This window comes from Mastigoproctus giganteus, chromosome 2 (assembly GCF_048544385.1).
Source record: "Mastigoproctus giganteus isolate SK-2022 chromosome 2, ASM4854438v1, whole genome shotgun sequence".
NCBI classification, from domain to species: domain Eukaryota; kingdom Metazoa; phylum Arthropoda; class Arachnida; order Uropygi; family Thelyphonidae; genus Mastigoproctus; species Mastigoproctus giganteus.
In genome coordinates, this window is record NC_143576.1 from 175,904,325 (window position 1) to 175,928,846 (window position 24,522).

The window sequence follows — 24,522 nt, forward strand, 5'->3', positions numbered from 1 at the left end:
TGATATAAGATATTTGTTGACATTGGACTTGAACTTCTGTAGACTGTAATTTTCAGGAAATACGTATGAAGGAAGGTTGTTCCAGAAAACGGCAGTTGAATGAATAAACGAGGAAGATGAAAAGTTGGTTCTGTGATTTTGAAGTTGGACAGTAAATGGATGTTTGCTTGTGGCGGCACGTGTTCAGACTGTTTCGAAAGAGAGAGCGGGAATTATAGAAGCCAATTCAGAAGAACAGTCCCGTGGAAGTATCTATAGAAAAGGCATGCAGCAGAAACAGTATGTTGGTGAGACAGCGAGTGGAGAGACTCTATAAGAGATGATTCATTAATTAACCTAACTGCCCTCTTCTGAATGGAATCAAGAAGCCTGAGAGAGGTTTTGAAGGCACCACCCCAGATGTAGGAACAATATTCCATGGCAGGGCGGATTTGCGATTTGCGATTTATACAGAGTGGGCAGATGTTTGGAAGAAAAGTAATGCTGAGAGCGAAAGAGAAAACCAAGTTTTTTAGATGCAGAGGAAACAATATTTGTAATGTGCTTTTGCCAAAAGAGATTAGAAGTTAGGGTAATCCCCAAAACAGATATATCATTTTGCCTAGAAATCGGAGTGTCACCAAAGATAAGCATAGCAGCAGAAGATTCCTTTTTGCGAGATATAAGACAAGACTGAGATTTAGAAAGGTTGAAATCAACTAAGTTGTCTTTGCCCCACTGGAGAATTACCTGAAGATCGGCATTTAAGGAATTGGTAGAAGATTTTCGAGAAGTTGAAGCTGATTGAGCAGGACAAGGTTTCTCAAAATGGAAAGTGGAACACAATGTGCTATCATTGCAAAACTATGGATAGGATTTCCAGTCAATGGAAGAAGGTCATTAATATACAAGAGGAAAAGAGTGGGGGAAAGAACTGAACCTTGGGGCACACCGGCATTAGTGGAGACGTTAGAAGACAGAGAGCCATCTACCATCACCCTCAGTGAGCGATCAGAGAGAAAACTGGATAACCAATTACTAAAAACAGTTGGCAAACCATAAGATAGAAGCTTGTTTAGAAGACCTTTATGCCAAACACGATCAAAAGCCTTTGAGATGTCAAGAGCAACTACTTGTGTTTCACTGAACCTTTCCATTGAATTAGTCCATAAATGGGTAACATAAGCCAGAATATCACCAGTGGATCGACACTGACGGAATCCATACTGGCGATCGTTGATCTGACAGAATTCACCGGCGATCGTGGATCTGACGGAAGGTTTCTAGGCAGTTTAAGAGTTGGCGGTTAATTGATTTCTTCATTACTTTAGAAAAAGTATAAGTAATTGCAATGGGACGATAATTGGATGGGAGGGATTTATCACCCTTTTTAGGAACTGGCTGGATATGAGTAAATTTCCCAGCAGAAGGAAAAACACCTTTGGAATAAGAAAGTGAAAAAAGGTGGCAAAAAATTGGAGTAAGTTCAGGAGCACAGGTTTGAGAACAAGTGGAGAAATACCATCGGGACCTGGAGCTTTCTTAGCATCAAGATTTGTCAAAATCCTTCTGACATCCTTTTGACGGAAGACCACAGGAGGCATTGAATGGAGCGTATTTCAAGCTTAACACTGTCAAGTAGTATAAACAAGTTAAGTTTACTTATATACTGTACAGGGTAATTCAAAAGTTGGGCACCTCTATAAATATTATAAATTGATATTTCTTTTTGTTTTTGAGTTATAAAATGGCTGACAAATTATCTAAGGATAACAGAGTGAGCTTACTGTTTATGTATGGGGTACCAAGTGCTACACACTGTTCAATTGCTGAATAATTTAACAGATAGAATCCACACCAGCCTGCACTTGATCAGTCAACTGTTGGATGACTAATAAACTGCTTAAAAGAAACAAAGTATTGCTGACCATCCTCGAAGTGGGAGACCAAAAAGTGTAACTGATGAAGAAACAGTGGTGACAATACTGGAACAGCTTGCAAACACCAAAAAAAAAAAAATCAACGAGGAAGTTATGTCAAGAAGCAGGGGTTAGTCAAAGTTCAGTAGTGTACATTCTTTGAAAAAATCATTTTCACCTGTATGAAGTGAAACTCATTCAAGATTTACATGATGATGACACAGGTTGACAACAAGAGTTTTGTGAGTGAACAGCAAAACAGATCTGTATCGATCTTCTTCAGTGACAAGGCCATATTTTACCTAAGTGGTAATGTTGATAGACACAGTTTTCATTACTGGTTAGACAGTAATCTTAATCAGATGGAAGCAACTAATGTGCAAAACAACCCCTGGGTTATGATGTGGACTGGAATATGGGATAGTCATATAATTAGTCCTTATTCCTTTGACAACAGTGTTACTGGTGAAACATGATGGATTTTCTGGATGATGCACTTTACAATGAAGGGTCAACATGTTCTTCCAACAAGACAGATCACCACCACATTATTCATTGGTTGTGTGAAACTACCTCAATGAACAGTTCCCCAACAGATGGATAGTACAATGAAGCCTAGTTGAGTGCTGCCCAGGTCACCAGATCTCACACCACTCAAATTTTTTCTTTGGGGTCATTTGAAGTCTGCTGCTTACAGGAACTGCCCAAGAAACATTGACAAATTTAAGTAAGCTGTATCATCGGAAAAATGCCGTCAAATTACAAAAGAGACATCGATGCATGTCAAGGTATCATTTGTACAAAGAATTCAAAAGTTTGGAAATTGGAGGTTGTCATTTTGAATATCTGTAACAATAAAAATAATTTACTCCTTGGTCTGATTTACTCCACTTTTGATGCACCTTGTATGTGTACATTGTTTTGCTATGCATATTTTACAGTATTTTACAGTACATATTTAAATCTAGATCATCATCATCATCAGCCATTTTCAATCCACTGCAGGATGAAGGCCTCTCCAGCAACTTTCCAGTTCCTTCTGTTTTGAGCACTGGCCATCCATTTACTACCCACAAACTCATGAATTTCATCTATCCATCTCCTCCTTTGTCTTCCAGGTTTTCTTTTAGCTCCTCTTGGATATCATTCTGTTATTTTCTTAGTCCATCTGTCATCATGTCTTCGAGCTATGTGTCCTGCCCAAGACCATTTTAGTTCTTTAGTTTTGATAAGAATGTCCTTTACTTGAGTTTGCTGCCTAATCCATGTGTTTCTCTTCTTATCTAACAGTCTGATTCCCAATATAATTCATTCCATTCTTCGCTGTTTAGTTCTCAGTTTCTCTTCCATTCTTTTGGTGAGTGCCCAAGTTTCACTTCCATAAGTCATGGTGGGGAGTATACATTGGTTCATTATTTTACGTTTCAGACAAACTGGGATATTGCTCTTCAGTATGCGACTATATTTCCTGAATGCTATCCATCCAAAATTTATTCTTCTCTTGACTTCCAGCCATTTATCATTATTACAGCTAATAACTTGTCCCAGATAAGTATGACTCCACCTTTTCAATTACTGCTCCTTCAATCATTATGTCCCTTTCTGTGGCATACTTGTTCATCATTACTTTTGTTTTAGCCATATTCATCTTTAGTCCAAAATCCTTACTAACTGTGCATAACTGATTAAGATTTTCCTCTAATTCTTTGGGATCGTGGCTTATGACCACAATGTCATCTGCAAATCGTAAATGGTTTAGGTACTCTCCGTTCACATTGACTCCTTTCTGCAACTAGTCTAATCTTCTGAAAGCTTCCTCGAGGGCAGCAGTAAACAGCTTCGGGGATATTGTGTCTCCTTGTCGAACCCCTTTCTCAATTTTAAATTTCCTACTGTCTTTGTCTAGTCTAATAAAGGAGGTGGCACTCTCATATATTTTCTTCAAAATCATAATATGTGGGGTATCTATGCCTTGTCTTTGCAATGCCCGAAACATTGCCTTATGCTGTATGGAGTCAAATGCCTTTTCATAATCCACAAATGCCAGGCATAATGGTGTTTTATATTCATTTGCTTTCTCCATTAGCTGCGATATTACGTGAAGGTGATCCATAGTTCAGAATCCTGTCCTAAAGCCAGCTTGCTCTTTCAGTTGATTCTCATCAAGTATTCTTTCTCATCTGTTAGTAATGACCCTTGTGAACAACTTGTAGATGTGGGATAACAAGCTAATTGGTCTATGATTGCATTATTCCACTGCTTAGCCATCACACCTTTTCTAATGTACTTTGTGAAGAGCCTTGCCAGTTTTTGTGTTATGTCTCTTCCTCCCAATTTTAACAACTTTACAGTAACTTAATCTTCCCCCGGGGCTTTCTGATTCTTCATTTTCTTCAATGCATGTTCTACCTCATCAGGAAGAATATCGGGTATGTCGTATGTGTTGCTACTTTGCAATCCATCTTCCCCACTGCTGGTATCATTCTCCTGCTCCTTGTATAATTCTCTATAGTAGTCTTCTGCTATTTGAATTATGCCTTCTCTGCTGTTTATAAGCTTCTCTGCTTATAAGTACACCATCGCTATTCTTCAGTTTCAGTATCATTTGTCTTTCTGTATTACTGCTCATGGCTGCTGATTGAAATCATTTGATTTCCCTTAATGCTTGTTCTACTTTTCTTGTGTTAAATCTTCTTATGTCCTCTCTGAGTCTCTTTCTAATGGCTTTGCATAACTCAGTATACTCAATTTTCTCCCTGTTAGTGTTTTTCTTGCATTTTATTTGTCGTCTTCGGTTCATCATGACAAGTGTTTCTTGACTAATTTTTTCTTCTTTGGATTTCTTTTTTCCTGTAGGTTTCTTGGGCTTTATCACTTTCAGAAAGTTGTAATATTCCTCATCGATGTCTTGGTCCTGAGCAGTCTGCAGAAGCTCAAACTTATTCTTAAGTTCCAGTACATACTGCTTTTTCTCCTCTTCTGTTATCTCAAAGACCTTTGTATTATTTACTTGAGTCAGTTTTTTCCTTTCCTTTCCTACATCTATATCAAGTGTACATCTTACCATTCTGTGATCACTTCCAACATTTACCTTATTCAGGACGGTAACATCATTCACAATATATCTTCTGTTAGTGAGGATGTAGTCGATTTCATTAGTAGTTAATCCATTTTGACTCTTCCATAAATCTAGATAAATAACACAAACACTACTTTTCTATTACTGTGTCATGCACACTACCTATCAAAAAAAAAAAAAAAATTGGGAATTCCCAAGATAAAGATGAAACAACTTGAGATTTTAATAATGCAGAATAGATTTTCTATATTTTGCAACTTTGAAATAGTGCAAACTGAATTTATGAAATTGGGGTGCTGGTGTGAATAATATTTATTGTAAAATAAATTAAAATGTTTTACTATATAATGTTTTTCAATTCTTTTAGTGTACTAACCATATATCAGTAATTTAATATGTGACTATAAGTAAAATTCATTGTGATGATTTTTCCTTCCTAGGCAAGAAGGATGGAGACTAGAACATGAAACAGTTGATGATAAAAATTCCCCTATTATTTTAAAAGGAGTTGTTTTTAATGAGATGAAAGGTGTTTTTGTAAGTAAACTTAATTTTTTTGATTAACTTGCCTAGTAGGATTTACAGAATTCTTTAAATTTGTGTTTCCCAACCTGGCCAGGCATAATGGTGTTCTACAACACCAGCTGCGATTCAGTGTTTGGTCATTGATAAAACTGGAATGATGATTTAGATTAGTTTAAAGTTTTAGTGACGTATAGTCTGTTGAGTTGAGCATCAAAACCTGGACAAAGTTTCATTTTTAATCACATGCAGCTGTGTTGTATGGTTTCTGCTTTTCATATGTGCCTTGTTATTGATAAGTGTTAACAAGTGCGCACACACAGTGCTAACAAGTTTTCATGTTTATGGATGTTAGTAGCATGTTTGCTTTACTACCATAAAAACATTGCTTAGAGTCAGAATAATATTTTTTGAGGTGAATAAATAAATTATACATATGTAAGGTCTTTGCACACTAATATTTTTTGCTCCTGTATTGTACAAAAAAAAATATATATTAAAAAAATATATAAAAATAGTCATGTTAGGGATTGCAGTATGGATCAGTTAAATTGTAAGATTTCCAGATAAAATAGGATAGGAACTACCAATTAAAATAAAACTATATCATTAAATGCATTTTTATTCTTTTTGCCATAGATATTTATACTTTGTATAGCTAACTAATTAGAGCGATATGAAATTCATTTTAGAATTTTATAAAGACATGATTTATTCTATTTAACCATTCAGTCCTAAAATTTAAAAAAAAAAAAAAAAGAAAATCTGATTTTCATCTTACCCTTAATTTCAACAGTCAGACTCTAGGACCCACTTTGCAGAACATTTACAGAATAAATTAATGACAACAGGGACCTATTCCTTTATTAGTGGAGGTGATCCATTGAAAATACCCCATTTGACATATGAACAGCTGAAGCAGTTCCATGCTGAACATTACCATCCTAGCAATGCTAGGTAAGTTAATAACAAAAGTTATTTATCCCTAACATAAAACTAACTGGTTTGAGTGTGAATGTTTTTTTTTTTTTTTTTTTTTGTATTTAGGAATAAATCTAATTAAAATCATTGTGATTAAATAAGAAAATATTTTTTTATAAAAAGTTGTATAATTCATTTTACAATAAAAACAATTATCAATAAACATGTAAGTTTTACAAAAATTATTTTCCTCACTTGATTTTTTTTTTTTTAGGTTGTCTAATTTTTTTTAAAAAAATCAGATTTTATCTTCTACATTGAAAAACAGTTTTAAGATGGTAAATGTTTGTCACTCAGGAAATGCTTTTTAAAGTAATAATAAGAAAAATAACTTGCTTTCAAAATTCAGATCTTTAGTCAGGTGTTCTAGAAACAGCTTTTTTTTTTATTTATCATTAATGTCTTATTTTGCATCAAACAATGCCATTACAGGATGACTCAGTTTTCACTATTCAGCTAAGAGTTTTTCAAGAAGGTATAAGGACTATCTTTATTCCGCAACAAATATCATAAGAATAATAGGCAACTGTCTTTCTACTTCACTATGAGGAAGTAGTTTCAGAATTCACCCGTGAAATGTCAGTTTCGGACTCATGTCCAGAAATGAAAATAAAGATTGGTTTCACCATATACAGCTAGCACAATGATTGTGAAGGTAGTTCTTCCAATCCACACAGTATGGCAAAGGCCTGGGTCCCATCTAGAGAGGTGGGACTTTTATGGGCTCTTTTTTTTTTAACCATGACTGGGTTAGTGATGATTGAACTGATATATCCTTGTGTGCCTGTACTATGAATATGTTCTCTATTGTTCTCTTCTTTATTTACCATTGATAACTGAGTTGATTGGTTGGCAAATGGACCATAGAATACATGCAATTTACAGACATAATATCTTCTTCTTCCAGTCACATAGTTCCCTGAGGAACTGTTGTGGCCACCAATACAATCCTCCAACTGCATCGATCATATGCTATACGAGCGGCATCGCAAAATGTCACGCCCAAAAGTTCACTGATCCCATCCTTCTACCTAGTTGCAGGTCTTCCTTTAACAGCAGTTTTTGGAGTTGGTTTTGTTATGGTCTCTGTGGCATCAGATAATGTGGTGGTATGCCATTGCCTACCACATGGCTGATTTTGAAAGGGGCTGGCTTTAACCATAGGAAGAGTCATCATGCATCCCACAAGATGCTCTTGAAGAGGAAAGGTGACTACAGCAGAGCCCCATTTAGTGCAGAAGGCTGATTACAACTGGTTTTCGCCTGGTTTCCAGAGGTCGTCTATGTATATAAATGGATATATGCATATTATTTATTAGATTTACACCAGTAGTTATTGTATCTACAGTCAATGAATTTATTCATAAGGTCACGCTATTATCCTTCTTCTTCCTTCTTCAATGTCCAATATTTTTAATTATGTTGAATATATTTTAAAATAATTTTCTTCCAAACCATAAAGAATGCAACGTTTCCTTACCATAAACATATTTACATGTTGATTCGCACAGTTTTAACCCCCCAATGACTACATTTCTTACATTTTAAAATATTCATTCCTGTAATATACTGATCCCTAATTTGCTGAGCTGCTTTAGCATATAACAAAAAAAAAAAAAAAAAGTTAATGTATTGCACTGTTTTGCATTTTAGGCACATTAGCAAATATTAATAATTCATTAGTGCTAGTAAGAGCAAACAATAAAAGAAAGCAAGCTTATACAACATCAACCGGTGGAGGGGAACATTTTCCATATCAAATAATCAGAGGGATAAGACAGGTGACAACCTGTCTGTCCCCTCTGATAGTTTCTCTGAATCTGTTCAAACTACCCACTTCTACAACACCAGATGGAAGTTCACTCCAACAATCAACTACCTTAGCTGAAGTCAAACTTCCACACATTTATCCTGCAACCATCCGTCCTCAATTTGAAATTATCCCCCCTTCCCATGAGTGTAGTCTGAGCGACAGAGATAGGATTCCATCAACACTGAGCATCATCATCAGCCTCTCCGGCAACTTTCCAGTTCCTTCTGTTTTGTGCCATGGCCATCTATTTACTACCCACAAACTCGTGAATTTCATCTATCCATCTCCGCTGTTGTCTTCCAGGTTTTCTTTTAGCTCCTGAGCATACTCGATCCATTCAAAACCCTTAATGCCACAATCAGATCTCCTCATGGGTGCCTCGTCTCCAAACATTGCTATTTTCAGAACTCAGGCCTGGTAAGGGCACCTATTGTTCCCCTCACCAATCTCATTGCTCTTTGCAGATTTTCCAACAGATCCACATCCTTCCTAAAATGAGGCTTCTGAACCTATATGCCGTACTCAAGATACAGCCTAACCATGTTCAAACTTCAACTGTCATTTCCCATATGCCTAATTTTTCTAGATCTTGTTGCAGTAGTATACCTTGATTACTGTCACTGATCACTCTGCCAACCTGCAAAGCCTGACATGCCATATATAAAAAAAAATGAGCCCAGCACTGAACCCTGGAGAACTCCATTAATAACATTTGTCCAAGAAGAGCAGTGTCCACTGATAACAACTGTTTTTTTTTCACTCAACCATCCCATTATCCATAGCATAACTTGCCCTTAATGTCACACAGCACACTGCTCCAGTTTGTACAGAAGTCTTTTATGTGCAACACTATCAAAAGCTTTTATGAAATCTTTGTATACAGTGTCAAAATTATTTTTAAAGGTCTTTGTTACAGCATCACAGTATCCGGTCAGATTGGTCAGACAAGATTGTCTCTTAACATAGCGATTGCAATATAATTGCATTGCTATCTAGATAGTTCTGTATTACTTTTTTAGACTCCATTATTTTCCCTAGACAGAAGTCAAGCTAACAGGTCTGTAATTACTCATGTTGCTCTTTGATCTCCCTTTGTGATTTGAGGGTACAATCACATATCTCCATTCCATAAAGACCTCCTCTGGAACCAAGGATGCTCTCATAATTATGGCTAAAGATTTGCTACCTACTTTGCCACCTCCCTTAATATAATCAGATAGATCCCGTTCATCCCAGATGCCTTTTTTACGTTTAGCTTCAAAATTTCTCTTCCACTTTTCTCTCAGTTTTCACAATATTATTTAGCTCTCTGTTAGAATTTAATAAACTTCTGGCATCCCTACCCTTAAATTCCACATGTGAATGTAGATGCAAAATACCTGTTCAGTTTATCAACAACCTGAGCAGGATCATCAACAGTTAAACTATTTATATCTGGTGGACCAGTGTGATTTATCCCTTTCCTTCTAGTCTTTGCCGCTTTTATTTGCATTTTTTGCCAGAGACTTCTTGTGATCAACCCGTAGGTTGCCTAATGTCGTTTGTGATGCAATTGCCAACTAGTTTATATCTGATGATTTATATGCATCCCATGCATTTTTATTCTCTACCATGTGTCATCATTTCATCTCACAATCATTTTAGGTCTAAGCTTTGAACAGTATCCCACAGTTAGTATAAAAAGCCTAATAACTTCTATGATTCCCCAACTGTTTCCCATTTATAATTTTCCATTAGTATATTATCAGTTGGTCCGACTGCAAGAAATTTAAAGACTATTTGAGATCACTGTAGTTAACTTTGCAAAAGCAAGTGCCCTTGCCCTTGATATTAGTTACATCTTTAAGTAAATCCCATATCAGTACACAGTAATCGTTGCCACTTACTGTGTCTTTTATCTGCAGATTCTTAATGCATGACAAGCAACATCTCTTAATGAGATCAAGAGTATTGCATTCATTTGTTGCCTCTTTAACATGCTGGTTAAAAAAAAATAATAATAATATATCCCCAAAAGACCTGCTATTGTATGAGTGACCAACCCACAAGGTGCTAGTCTGGAAAGTTAAAATCTTGCATTATGAGACAATCTGATTTATGCCCCACTCTATTTGTGTGTACAGTTGTTCATTATACTCATCACAGTCAGTAGGCATATAACACACTCCTACTCTCATTTTTGTGTTAAAAAGAACACTCCCAATTTGAATATGCTGTTGTAGCATCACAATGTCCCAATTGTCAGGGTGCTCATCTTGTATATTCCAAAGCTAGTGAATCATGGAAAATGGGTAAGAAAATTCTAAAGTACAAGGTAGAGAAAAATGTCTCATACCAAGAATCATGCAAACAGATATTAAACCTGGTATCTTCCAAATCATATGCAGTGCAATCACAAACACTAAAAGTTTTCAACACAGACTGATATTACAGTTCCTTCTAAAATATCTCTTTCTCAGGAGGCAAGATCTTTCCTCATGGATGGCAAGACGCTGACAACAACAAAAACAGAGTGCAACAAATTCTACCTGACAATGCACCCAAGTCAGAATCGCTCACAAAAAAGAATGATCCAAATCCTGCAAAAATGTCTCACACCAAAAATCATGCAAACAGATATTAAACCTGATGTCTTCCAAATCATATGCAGTGCAGTCATAAACACTAAAGAGTTTCAACACAGACTGATATTACAGTTCCTTCTAAAATATCTCTTTCCCTTTCACAAAGAAGAATGATCCAAATCCTGCATGAAATAGATAACTAGATTGAAATATGGACATTGATAAGAAATCAGATAATGAGGATACAGTTCTCCTGCTACATGCTGATGATGATATGGATATTGGTCATCCAGTATTTCCAAAACGAGACAATCCACTAAGTCTAAAACCAAATAAAGCAGAAAATCATTCAGTGAAATTGTAGAGACCTACAATGAAGCAACCTAAATGAATTAAAATATTTAATGCACCAGCATGATCCTGCAAGCATTTGTCTGTAGGAAACATATTTATCTTCAAATAATTCTCCTCAGTTCTCAGATATATCCTATACAGAAGTGACAGATGTCTTGAGTCCCTGGCAAATAGCAATTTTAGTTACAAAAACATACCATCCAAACCTATCCAGCTTTGCACCTCTCTAGGAGCAGTAGCCATTTGCATTGTTCTTGGCATTACTTTCATTGTTGTCTCCATTTATATCTCCATTTCCACCATATGTCTCCATTTCCACCAAAAATATCATGCTCTACCACAGAAGTAGAGAATTTACTAAATCAACTGTTCTGTCCCGTATGACTTTTAGGTGATCTAAATGCAACTCACCCATTGTGGGAGTCTGTGAACATGGATCATGGAGGGTGAATGATCAAAACTGTACTTGATGATCATCAGCCAGCATTACTAAATACAGGTATATGCATGTATATTCACCTCTCCACGGGATCTAGCTCTGCTCCAGACCTGCCCATATGTTCGTTATCCATTTAACCTAGAATTGAGTGGACAGTACTAGCATTACCATCAGTAGAGGCATATGATACAAGAAAGCAAGCTTATACAGCACAGCAAAAAAAAAAAAAAAACTTCCCATTTCAACCATCCATTCGCTTAAAAAGTTTATCCGTGTCTTCCTTGAATTTATTTAAGTTATCAACTTCCACAACTACAGATGAAAGTTTGTTCCAGCAATCAACTACCCGCTGGCTAAAGACAAATTTCCGCACATCTATTCAACAACTGTCTTTCTTCAATTTCAGTTTATGTCCCTTCAGGTTGGTAATCTGAGCAAGAGAAAGAATCCCATCAACATTGAGCTTGTTCAATTCATTCAAGACCTTATACACAATCAGATCACCTCGCAGGTGCGTAGTCTCCAGACACTGCAATTTGCAGAATATAACCCTTTCTTCGTGAGAGCACCCTTTTGTTCCCCTCACCAGTCTTGTTGCCCTTCTCTGTACTCATTCTAGCAACTGTATATCCTTCCTAAAATGAGACCTCCAGACCTGTACACAGTACTCAAGGTGTGGCCTCAACCATCCATGGGATAATCACCTCCTTATACCTGCTAGCAAAATTCCTGTATATCATTGACAAGACCCCGTGGCCTTCTCTGGCAGATTGCCTGCACTGCTCAGAAAACTTCATATCTAACTGCACAATTACCCTCAGGTCTCTGTCATTCTCCACTGCCCTGAGTGTAACACTACACGGTTGGTACATTTCTCTGGGGTTACTGCTACCTATATGCTTTTGCCAGTACTTTGCTTTTTTCAAAGTTAAACTTCAGTTGCCACTTTCAGCCCATCTGCCCAACATTTCTATATCCTGTTGCAGTAACATACTGTCATTAACAACTCTGCCAACTTTTGTATCATCTGAAAACTTCGACATTAAGCCTGATATACAAAAACATGACATGCATCAATATCATTTGATAAATACAGAAAACAACAATGGACCCAACACCGAACCCTGGGGGACTCCACTACTAATAATCAGTCCACAAAGAGCAGTGTTCATTGATTACCACTCTCTGTCCTATCACCACCACCACCCAGACGCATTTCGGAGCTTGTTAGCGGGCAGGTACCCTGATAATGCTGACATGCCATCACAGTTGCAAAGTTAATTCCACAATATGAGAGATGCCAAATGGTACAGATAATATTTTGAAGACTAAATGCACAAGGCATAATATGTTATGGGTGAAATGAACTATATAATATCGGCGTAAATACACCATAGTTTACTCATAAATTTAACTACGTAAGTAGTGTAATGGCATCAATTGATTTTATCTCATATTGTGGCTACCTTCACAACAAGTTACCAGGTATTGCACTACAGTAATACCCCGAAGTTATGCGATAGGTGGGTCCGACGAAAATCACTTAAGTCGAATTTGCGTAAGTCGGGGTACAACTTTGCATATAAATACATGTAAATTTTGTTTAATTGGGACCAAGGACTAACAAAAACACTAGTTTAGAAGAAAAATATTAATAAAATTGCAGTTCTTTATACATATTAATACAAAATATGTATTAAAAAAATAAATGACTTACTTTAAAAAGTTATTCCGATGTCGATGGCTTCATAAAATCTAACAAATTCGTCTGACGACACAGCGCCTTCTTTTTTTCACGCAGAATTTCTTCGTAGCAAGCTAATAATTTTTTTATTCCTTGCTTTGTAGCTATAACGCGTTCTTCGTTGGAGTCTATGTTTTCTAAAATTTTTAAGCCCTTTTCAATTGAGCTGAGACCTTCTGTCAAGTTTGCAATTGTCATGTGCTTTTCGCCGTTGCCTCATTTAGGCCTGTAGCTCTTGTAATATCACATGGTCTTTCATTTCGCTCAAAGCATTTCACAATTTCATATTTTTTCGCTATCGACAGAGGCGGACTGGCCATAAGCCTTGCCGGGTGATTTTGGCCATAAACCATAGTATGAGGCCACTATAAATTTTCCCGGGTAAGAATTTTTGACCCAGTCCGCCTCTGTTTATCTATAATTGCTTTTCTTTTTCTCTCTGAATTTGCAGTGTCTCCACCAGTACGCTTCCTTTTTACACCTTTTAAGTATTTTACTAATTTTTAGGGAATAAAGCACAATTACAAAACGAGGAGGCACGCTTGATACGCATAAATAAAGCTGCGTGCATGTAGCAACTGAATAAACAACACCATAAGGCAGAGATACACTATTAACACCTCACATTTCTAGGGGTTCCTGGTAGTAAACTCGATCTAATTGCATCTAATGTATTTATGGCTGGAATTGTGTTGGTTTTTACGTTATTATGGTGAAATGTGTTTCCCCTTCACTGATATAAAAAACCATAAATACATTTTCAGAATCTTCTCTTCATTCCTATCGTGTTGCGTTCGGTTGGGGTGATTCTGCGTTCGACTGCCATTTCTTGTAAACACAAAGGCGAATCGTGCATAAGCCAATTCGGTTCGTGTTATATTATAAGATATCGTTACCATATTTATAAATCGTGTATGATCGAATTCGTGTGGTGTAAACATGTGTTATACGAGGACTGATTGTATACGGCTCGACCGACGTGATCCATTTCTCTCGTGAAAACGATGTAATTTCCAACAAAAGTTGAGCACGAATTTGAACGCACACATGTAAATATGACAGTTGGAATACAAATTCTTGTATATGTGTGCAGCTCATGCGCAGCAAAGTTGAATTTTGTTCATCTTTCGCTCTCACTCTCTGCCGTCGCACCGTATATCGATAACATATGAAAAACGACCTTGAAGATAATGGGCGGCAGTGTTGCCAAACGAAAAAATCAAGAACCGCGTAACTCCGAGTTCGCGTAAGTCGGGGTAGCGCAAGTCGGGGTATTACTGTACTTTGACTTTCACTAGCGTTATTTATTCGAAGGAGTGCAATACCTGGTATCTCGTGAAGGTAGCCACAATATGAGATAAAATCAAATGATGCCATTACACGACTTATGTGGTTAAATTTATGGGTAAACTATGGTGTATTTACACCAATATTATATAGTAAATTCTTAATGCATGAATAATCACTTCTGATAATCAGATCAAGAGTATTACTTCTTCTGGTTGCCTTTTGAACATGCTGCTGTAGAAAACAATCATCCAGTAAATCCACAAAAGTCTTGCTGGTGCAAGTGACCAATCCACAAGTTCCAGTTAATATCTTGAAAGTTAAAATCCCCCATTATAAGACATTCTGATTTACTGGCCTACTCTATTTCTCTGTATAGTTGTTCATTGTACTCATCAGAGTCATTAGGCCTATAACAAACTCCTATCCTCATTTTTGCTTTCCCAGCACTTATGTCACATCAAACTGACTCAACATTTTGCTGTCCATCTAGGTCAACTGGATACACTTCCTTAGATTTGTGTGTTCCTTATCTAACAGAATAACCCCTCCTCCTTTCCTATCCCATATAACCTTTCTCTACACATTGTACTCTCCAGATTCCAATTCTGCAATCCTTATATCTGTGTGACACCACCTCTCTGATATCCCAACAATATCCACCTTTGATGTCTTGACCAGCACTTCAAATTCGTCAAATTTATTTACTATACTCCTAGCATTGATGTATTAACAGATATAGACTATCCCTCAAATAACAGATTACCTGGAATTTTCCCTGAGCCAACTGGGAACAATTTTCTAATGTAATCCAATTTGATAGTCACTTAATCCCTACTACTTCTATTAATAATGCTGCTATGCATATAATGGCATTAATAATAACAGCTGCTCGGAGCTGCTGCCAATGCAATACCAAAATCAAATACTACCAAACAATGACATAATGGTTGGTGGACAAGAGATTGCTCTCCTGCCAAGGGAAGCAAATTAAAACATGGAACTTTTTTTTTTTTACTCAAAGCTGTAACTCGCCGAAAACAGGATGCATGGATCAGATTCACTTCTACCATCTGCAGAAATGTTGCAGATGGTAGAAGTGACCCCACAATAACTATAGAAAGATCTGCACCCTTAGTGGAAAGTGACAGCAAACTTCATCCTCAGTCTTGTTTTAGAAAGGAAAAGATATTTCTTCTTCAGTTGACATTGCAAAGGCATTAGCTGAAACATTCACTACTGCCTCATCTTATCAGGACTCATTTAGTCACACAAAGATATCTGTAAAACAATATAAAATTAATTTTGCTACAAATCAATCATATTCCGATAACCTACTGTTCGCTGTTACTGAACTCAATGAAGCTATCAAAAATTCTGAAAATAGTTCTGCTGGACCAGATAGCATTTATTACATAATACTTTTCCACCTTAACTCCAACTACATATCCACACTACTGCAATTTTACAACAAAATCTTTTAAGAGAATGTTTACCCTTATATATGGCATCAGTCAATAGTGGTAGCCGTAGCAAAACCAGGAAAGGAAACTTTCTCCCCCAGCAGTTATCATTGTGTATCTCCGGCAGTGTTTAGGAAAAATCCTAGAAAAGATTGTTCACAAAAGGCTCTTTAGATTATTGGAGATCAAGGTGCTATATCACATCACCAATTTACTTTCCATCATAACAGGTCTGCAACATCTGCACTCAAAACGCTTTTGTTAAAAAATTAGTACATGGTAATGGCAACTTTTGATATTAATAAAGCATTCAGCAACACTTGGAGATATGGAATCCTCTGAGACTTATACTACCTTGGACTGAGAAGTAACCTGCTTCTTTTCATTCAGAATTTTGCCCACGATTCACATGCCTTGAGGACTGATTTTAAGTGCAACTCTTTTTGCATTACTTACCAGTAACATAATTTGAGACATTCCAGATACATTGGAAACATATATGTATGCAGACAATATTGATATTGCCTGTCAATCATCAAGCATGGCTACCATTGAAAGACAATTACAATTAGGAATAACTAAAATTGAAACTTGGATAAAATACATTGGCTATCGATTAACTAGGAGAGGAGGGGAAACTACAGCAATACACTTCTACGAATTGCAATATCTTTGTCTGGAACCTGTCTTAAAACTGAAAGGCATAGCAATACCCATGACAAATTCCATATTGGGTTTTGTTAATTTTCATAAACGTATTACCTACCTGTGAACTACATGCCTCCAGAAATTATATATCCTTCATGCAGTATCCTCAACTTCTTAGGGTACTGACATGTTGTTGCTGAATTTATACTGTACTCTAATCCAGTCACAATTAGACTAGAGCTATAATATATGCTTTCACCAAAAACAACATCTTGTAATCTCTCAACACTATCCAACAGAGTGCCCTTCAATCTGCATCTTCACTAGGTGCCTACAACACCTTGCCAGTTCACAACTTTTACATAGAAGCACAATCCCCCCCCAACCCACACTTAGAAAACAAAACCTACTCTGCCATTACACTTCCAAAATAAGAAGCCAAGTCTATTCCACCCCTGCTGAGTATATCTCAACCATCCTCTTTATGAATTTAAGCCTAACGAACCTAAGCCTTCGAGAAATAATACATAAGTGGAAAATTGAGATAAATACAAATATACATTTACCTCCATGGGATAGACATGAGCTAGACATTGTTCTATACTTTGCTCGGTAGTCAAAAAATACCATTCCATCACTTAACATCCAACAGCTATATGGTGATCATAGTTTAGACCACACTGGGAAACTCATCTATATGGATGGTTCTAAGTCCCATTCACATGTAGGTAGAGCAGCTGTATTCCCATTACACAGTCTGAAAATCCCTTCCAGTTGAGTACAGCATACTTCCTGCAGTATTATATGTTATCCAGCTTGCATTAAAAGAAATATATCAACAACTCATCACTTAATATTTTCTGATTTGCTCAGTGCCATCTCAGCCATACAAGGTAAACATCCTTCCTAATCATCCCCTCTTACAGAAAATTCACATTCTAATCAACCTCTGTCAAAAAAATTGACTCCAAACTAATTCTTTGTTGGATCCCAGGACATTCCACAATAGCAGACAGTGACAAAAGCAGGTAAGTCAGCATCACAACTACCAAACAAAATAAATAGTTCCTTCCACTGACTTTAGGCTAATTATTAGAAGAGCAAGAGAAGACGAATGAGCCCAGGCATGAAGAAACCAAACCAACAATCAATTACATGAAATAAAACCTAATTCACAAATATGAGACACCAGCATCATAAAAAAATCACAGAGAAGTAATGCTTGCCAGACTGTGAATTTTCCACATACACATTATCATCTGTTAGCCAATGAAAATCCCCCACATGTGCTCAATGCCAAGTTCAATTTTTAGTAAACCATTCTTTTGGTATGCCCTCAGTTCAGAAATTCCAGATTATTTTGCTTCCAGAGTTTATGTAATAATTAGAAAGCACCTACCCTTCAACAGATATTAGGTAACTCTGCAAATCTAGAACTGTTTTGTGCATTCAGGCAAATCTACTTTGATTAACAAATCTAACAAAACATGAGTTACATTAAGAAACCTAAAAAAGACACTTCTTGGCCTTTGATGTCCTTGTGTCGTGGAACCCTTAAGCAGCAACAACAACAACCTAAAAAAATGACAGTGATCTTTTTTAATCTTAAAAATATGCTTAGTTGTTTCTTTGTTTTTTTCCTAACACTCATTTACTTTATAATTTATTAGGTTTTTTACATATGGAAACTTTCCACTAGAATTGCATGTGCAGTTACTGGAACAAGCACTTGGAGATTTTTCAAAGATTTCAGTTGATACAGAAGTCAAAGATGAAACAAGATGGTCAACACCAGTAAGTATCTGGAGAAAGAATTATTGAAACTTATTCATTATTAGAGTAATGTTATTGGAGATAAGACTAAATTTTTAATGTCAGGAACAATGGTATGATAATATTAATGATTACACACATGCATAGTACCCCATTACACAAGAATTGCACATGGTCGAGTATGAGTTCTGCAGATGCGCTTTGATAAAATAAATAAATTTATAAATAATTTCCACTTATGTTCTGCATGACTAGGGCAAGAGGAGTTTGCAGCTTCGTTGTAACTGTTTTATTATAGCTGCTATGCAAGCACCACTTGCAACTGCTAACAGTAGGTCTTGTTTTTGTGGCTTGCACAAACATAGTGTCTTGCAATGTTCACACCTGTGTCTGTATGTATATATGTGCAAGCATTACTTGGTCAAGTAATGTTTGCACATATATGAAGAGTTCTTGTTTGTTACTGCAACATAACAGCCAGCCCAAACACCTCAACCCTGTGAAATTGGCATAATCAAATGATTGATAACCAGTTATTTCAATAATCAAAATGTTATATGTAAATTAGATGATTATGAAATCGATAACAGTAGTGACTGAACAAAAATCTTAAAATTCTCTCTCTCTCTCTCAATATATATATGTATATATTGGAGTGGTAACAGCACTTTACCTTTTAGTTTTGGTAACATCAGATCGAATTCATCCTTTTTTTTTTTTTTTTTTTTTTTCTTGTCAATTATGAAAATGTCTAATTGAATTTCATTATTGGTCATAATCAATAATTTTGATTGACTCTTGATTATGCCTACCTTAGGAGAAGTTAATTCATGTCTCTGTACTGTGTTTTTTCCCCCATAGCTCTTTTCAAGTCAGCATAAGTTTGAAATAAGATATTTTTGCATGTCTATGCTGTGAAGGTGTTCCTTAATTGCCCTCTTCTTCAATTACCCTGGATTTTACTTTCTGCACTAGGCCATGTTACCAGATGTGACAAGGAGTCTTCCATTTTTGAATTGTGTTCACTAGCATCCTGTGTTCAACTACTTCTTCAAGGACTTGCTCATTCACTGACAGGGTAGATTTATTTGGTTTTTTTTTTCCCCTTTGTCCAACTTATTAATGCCATCCTACAGTAGTTCTACATCTTTGGCTTTGGGCATTTTTCATTCCTTTGTTTGTTGTCTATATTTAAGCATCATATAGAGCTATTTGACCAAATAAATGGTGAAAATTCATTTTTGAACAACTTTTTCTTTTTTTATGATACAGATATCTTTCTTATATCTGTACTTATACATATTCTTATACATATTCATTTCTTATACATATTCATTATAGGACCATGCTGAAGAAATGCTGCAAGTTAGGTCACTTTATGTGTCTGCAATTCTGCCCAGACATGGTAGGAGGGATTATATGCTAAAAGTCTTGTGGATTGACTCAAGACTAGGCTTTGGGGGGCAAATTGTTATCAGCTTGGCCTGCACTTGTAGGTAGAAGGAATCTGTTTTGTAGAGAGGATATGTTTAAACAAAGGTGGTGAATGGGTTTTTGCTAGTATTATTGAGGATACATTAAAGGTTCAGGGAAACTGCTAGTTTGGGGGTATGAGGGATAACATAGATACACATTTATCTGATAATATTGGTCAAAGTAATGCTTGCACATCTATCAAGAGTTCTTGTTTGTTTCTGCAACATAACATATTAGCAAGATGTTCTGAAGGCAGAAATGTTTCAAATGAGCAGGTAGCTGATGCCAGGGAAGCAAGTTTAAATAACTTTAAGGGGTGTGTCAGGGTAGTTAATTGTTTATACAGTAACATCAGAAGTGTCATCAATAAAATGAGTAAATTCAAACTGCTGGTTAGAGCAAGTAACACTGACATAATAGGGCTTATGGAAACTTGGCACCACCTAGAGACAGAGGAGTTTCAGTATGGTATGTACAATGTATGATGTATTTAGGAAGGATAGGGCAGATAGAAAGGGCGGTGGGGTCGTGCTTCTTATCAAAAGCAGCCTGAGCATGACGAAAGCTTTTCTAGATTCAAGTACTTCATATGCTAGTATAGAATCTGTATGGTGTGAGATAGTTGGAAGCAATGGTATAATGAGAGTGGCAGTAATCTACAGGCCAGGTGATTGTGAAGATTATGATGAGAGCCTCTACATGCAAATGAAATGGCCAAGTAAGCATGAATGTCTTATTATGGGTGATTTTAATTTGCCTCTAATTTTTAATTGGAGCAAATGGGAAGGAAACTCCACATGAGTGACAACATTTTTAAATCATCTAGATGATTTTATTTGTACCAACGTGTCAGGGAAAGTACTAGGGAAAAGAATATTGTAGACCTCATCATCACCCATGAACCAGATGACATTATAGAGCTGACAGTACAGGAACCAGTAGCAGGAAGTGATCATGGAGTTCTGTGGTGCATGATGAAGAGGTAGCAGTAGTTAAAGGCATAGGAATGGGTTATAATTTCAGAGAAGGAAATTGCGATGCCTTAAAGTGCTACATGGTTTCTATTAACTGGGTAGATATCGCACAGAGAGCAAATACAATTGAATTATGGTATTCCTTTAAAACATTAATCACAGAAGCCTTGAATGTGTATATACCATTGAAAAATTCTCCATGAGGAGGATTCCAAGTTGGATGATTAATGAAGTTGCCAGTTGGATGATTAATGAAGTTGCCAGATAAAAAGATGCCATGGAAAAGTTACAGGGCAATAAAAAGTACTGAAGCCTATAACAGCTACAAAGTGATCTGTAATAGTGCCACAGAAAAGGTTAGGCTGGCTGGCAAAGGCAGATTATGAGAAATTGCTGGCAAAGAGTGGGGATAACGAATTCTTCTCATATATAAATGCAAAGAAGAGAAGGACAAACTAGATCGGACCATTATGTAATGGACGTGGGACAGTATTAGATACCCCAGCTGATGCTGCAGATGAACTCAAGTTACTTTGCATTGATATTTACAGACGAAAAATCCTTTGTGTCAAAGAGAAATTATGGAAGTGAAGTAGAAAAATATGTAATTAATGATATTGAAATTTCACATGACTATTTAATGAAAAAAATTTCGGGCCTGCAGGCCAGTAAGCTCCTAGGGTTGATGGCATATACCCTATAATCTTAAGGGAGGTGGCAAGTGAGTGCATTGAACCATTGAGGCTAATTATGAGAGCATCACTGGACTTGGAAGTGCAATGTATCTTCAGTTACTTTATAAGTTGGAACAGGTTGGGATCACAGGGAAAATCCTTAGATGGATAGCTGGATGGCTTCAGGGCAGGAGGCAGAGGGTTGTGATAAATGGTTATTTCTCAGATTGGGTTGGTATAAGAAGTGGGGTTCCCAAGAATCAATATTAAGACCACTTTTGTTTCTGATTTTCATAAATGACATTGATGAAGGGATAGAGGGCTTGATGTCTACATTTGCAGATGATAGAAAGATTGGTAAAGTAGTTAATGATCACTGCCAAGCAGAGCTTCAAAGTGACCTAGATAGACTTCAGGGGTGGTCAGAAAAATGGCAGCTATGCTTTAATTCAGCACAGTGTAAGCTATTACACTTGGGGAACAGTAACCCCAAAATAACTTATACACTGGTAGAGTTGAACTAAAGACAGTAGTGGAGGGAAAGGACTTGGATATTACGATATAGTTGGACATGTTCTCCAAGACAGACTGCTATCCCATGGTTGCCCATGGTGTCCTGTCGATGATTTATCAAACAATTGCTAGTAGAGATAAGGACATCGTAATCCCATTATATAATGCTGTTGTTAGACCACACTTGGAATACTGTGTCCAGGTATGGAGACTGCACCTAAAGAAAGACATTGTGCTTCTTGAAAGGGTCCAAAGATGGGTAACTCGTTTGGTGAGATTGACAAAAAGCGTACATATGAGGAAAGATTTTGAATATGTGTGTTGCAGAGCTTGGAGACTAGGCACCTCAGAGGAGACTTGATTGAGGTGTTTAAGGCTCTGAGAGGCATAAGTAAAATGAATGAGCATAAAATTTTCACGGTTAGAAATGATTCTAGAACTAGGGGCCATAAATTCAAGTTACCGGGGAGACGTTTAGACCGGATTGCAGGAAGTTTTATTTTAGCCAGCGAGTTATAAATTACTGGAATAAGTTACCTACATGGGTGGTAGAGGCTGACAGTTTTGGAAAATTCAAAGATCAGGTGGATAGTTACCTACATGAGGAGGGAAACGCATAGATTGTCTATTTTCTTTTCTTTTATTAATTAATTTTTTTAAATTTTCTTATTATTATTTTATTCATCTCTTTTTTTTTTTTTGGCTGGTGCAGCATAAGCCATAGGATTCCTTGCACCATGTGACCACTTCTGTTGACTTGTATAACTTGATATAATCACGAAACGACAAAACTAAAGTTGTAAAATTCTTTTAAAATAAAACTATATACAGTAAAACTGAATAAACATTTATTTGGAATAAAAGTACTGTTACACTGTAAAAGAATCATGAGACATGGACAAAGGCAAATCAACTGAAATTCTTCCACCCGGTTTGTCTTTGTCCATGCCAGTAATTTGAGTTTTCTAATGCATCAGCCTCGGCATTCCAGTGATAGCACTCCTTGGCTAAAGGAAAACTTCATATAATCCAATTTTTAATTCTTCCTCTTTAGTGTGATCTAGCATCATTTAATACCATGATAATTTTCATCTTTAACTATTTTACTAACCTCAACCAGATCTCCAAAGTACCTAGTATGTTATTATTTTAATCATTCAGGATATTACAGATTCGTGTGTGCATCTGTTTTTATAGAATGGTACTGATTTTAGCCTCAGTACCCTTGAAGTAGTGATGTTAAAGTTATCATGAAGCCCTAAGCATATTCATTACATTAAGGAGATGCCTTGTTTAGTAAGCTTGAAACTCAGATTCATATAATCATTATAACTGGATTTGCAAACAAGACCACAGAGGGAATTGGGCTGATGAAGTCTGAATATAAGAAATCATTAGTTATCAGAGCCAAGAATAGGAACAAAGAGTTCCTCTTACATATGAACTCTTTGATCCCATTAGTTATGAGAGCCAAGAATGGGAACAAAGTTCTTTTCACATGTAAATGTGTGGCCCCGGGTGCCAAGCGAATTCGAGGTCAAGCGTTCAAAGTGCGAATATATAGCGATCTTTCCAAGTGATAAAAGTTTATATTAAGTTATATCGTTTTTTACTGGAAGTTCATTTATAATTCAGTTCTATACTTGAAAAATCACAAGTAAGAACAAGGAAGGAAACTCACCTTTCTTTTTAATTACATATATTTACTCTATTTTACTAACCAACTAACTTATCTAACCGCTTGGCCTCCTTGCGGCACTGCTCCTGCCTCCCCGTGGCGGGGCCGGAAACTTGGGAGGGAAAGTCAACCTCCCAGGGCAAAAAGGAGCCTAACATGGACTACGACAATTACCCAGAGCTTGAGCAGCCTAGGCGCTCATCCAGTACCATCAACAATGCTGATCATGAAATTTCTCACGATGTAACAAAGTCTAAACGACTGCGTACAGACACAGACCAACAGGAATGCCCATCATTCCTTATCTTACATAGTCTGTCGGACAAATCTATGAGCACTCTCTCACCATTTCTTATACAAAAATGTTTGGAAAATGTGGCGGGCTCTCCCAAAATGGTGAGAAGACTAAGATCTGGAGACCTCTTGGTAGAAACAGTGAGTCGTGCACATTCTGAGAGACTGTTGAAACTAACAGTATTTGGCGGGCTACCCATTCAAGTTACCCCTCATGCAACACTAAATACTTCCAAGGGAGTAATTGCTGAGTGGGATCTGATAAATGTAACAGAAGATGAACTGGCCCAAGAACTCAAACATCAGAAAGTAATACAAGCCAAGCGCATCATGATCAGGAAAGATGGA

At 36.7% G+C, this 24,522-nt stretch overlaps 1 protein-coding gene across 4 annotated transcripts in view; it reads left to right on the forward strand.

The window, feature by feature from the left end:
• Positions 1-24,522, forward strand: part of LOC150089770 (presequence protease, mitochondrial) — a 284,476-nt gene that overhangs the window by 76,554 nt on the left and 183,400 nt on the right. For all 4 annotated transcript variants that reach the window (XM_090389648.1, XM_090389649.1, XM_090389650.1 and 1 more), the window contains exons 6-8: positions 5,418-5,514; positions 6,296-6,456; positions 18,463-18,586. In XM_090389648.1, coding sequence (XP_090245774.1) covers positions 5,418-5,514; positions 6,296-6,456; positions 18,463-18,586 — 382 coding nt within the window. The remainder of the gene's footprint in view (positions 1-5,417; positions 5,515-6,295; positions 6,457-18,462; positions 18,587-24,522) is intronic.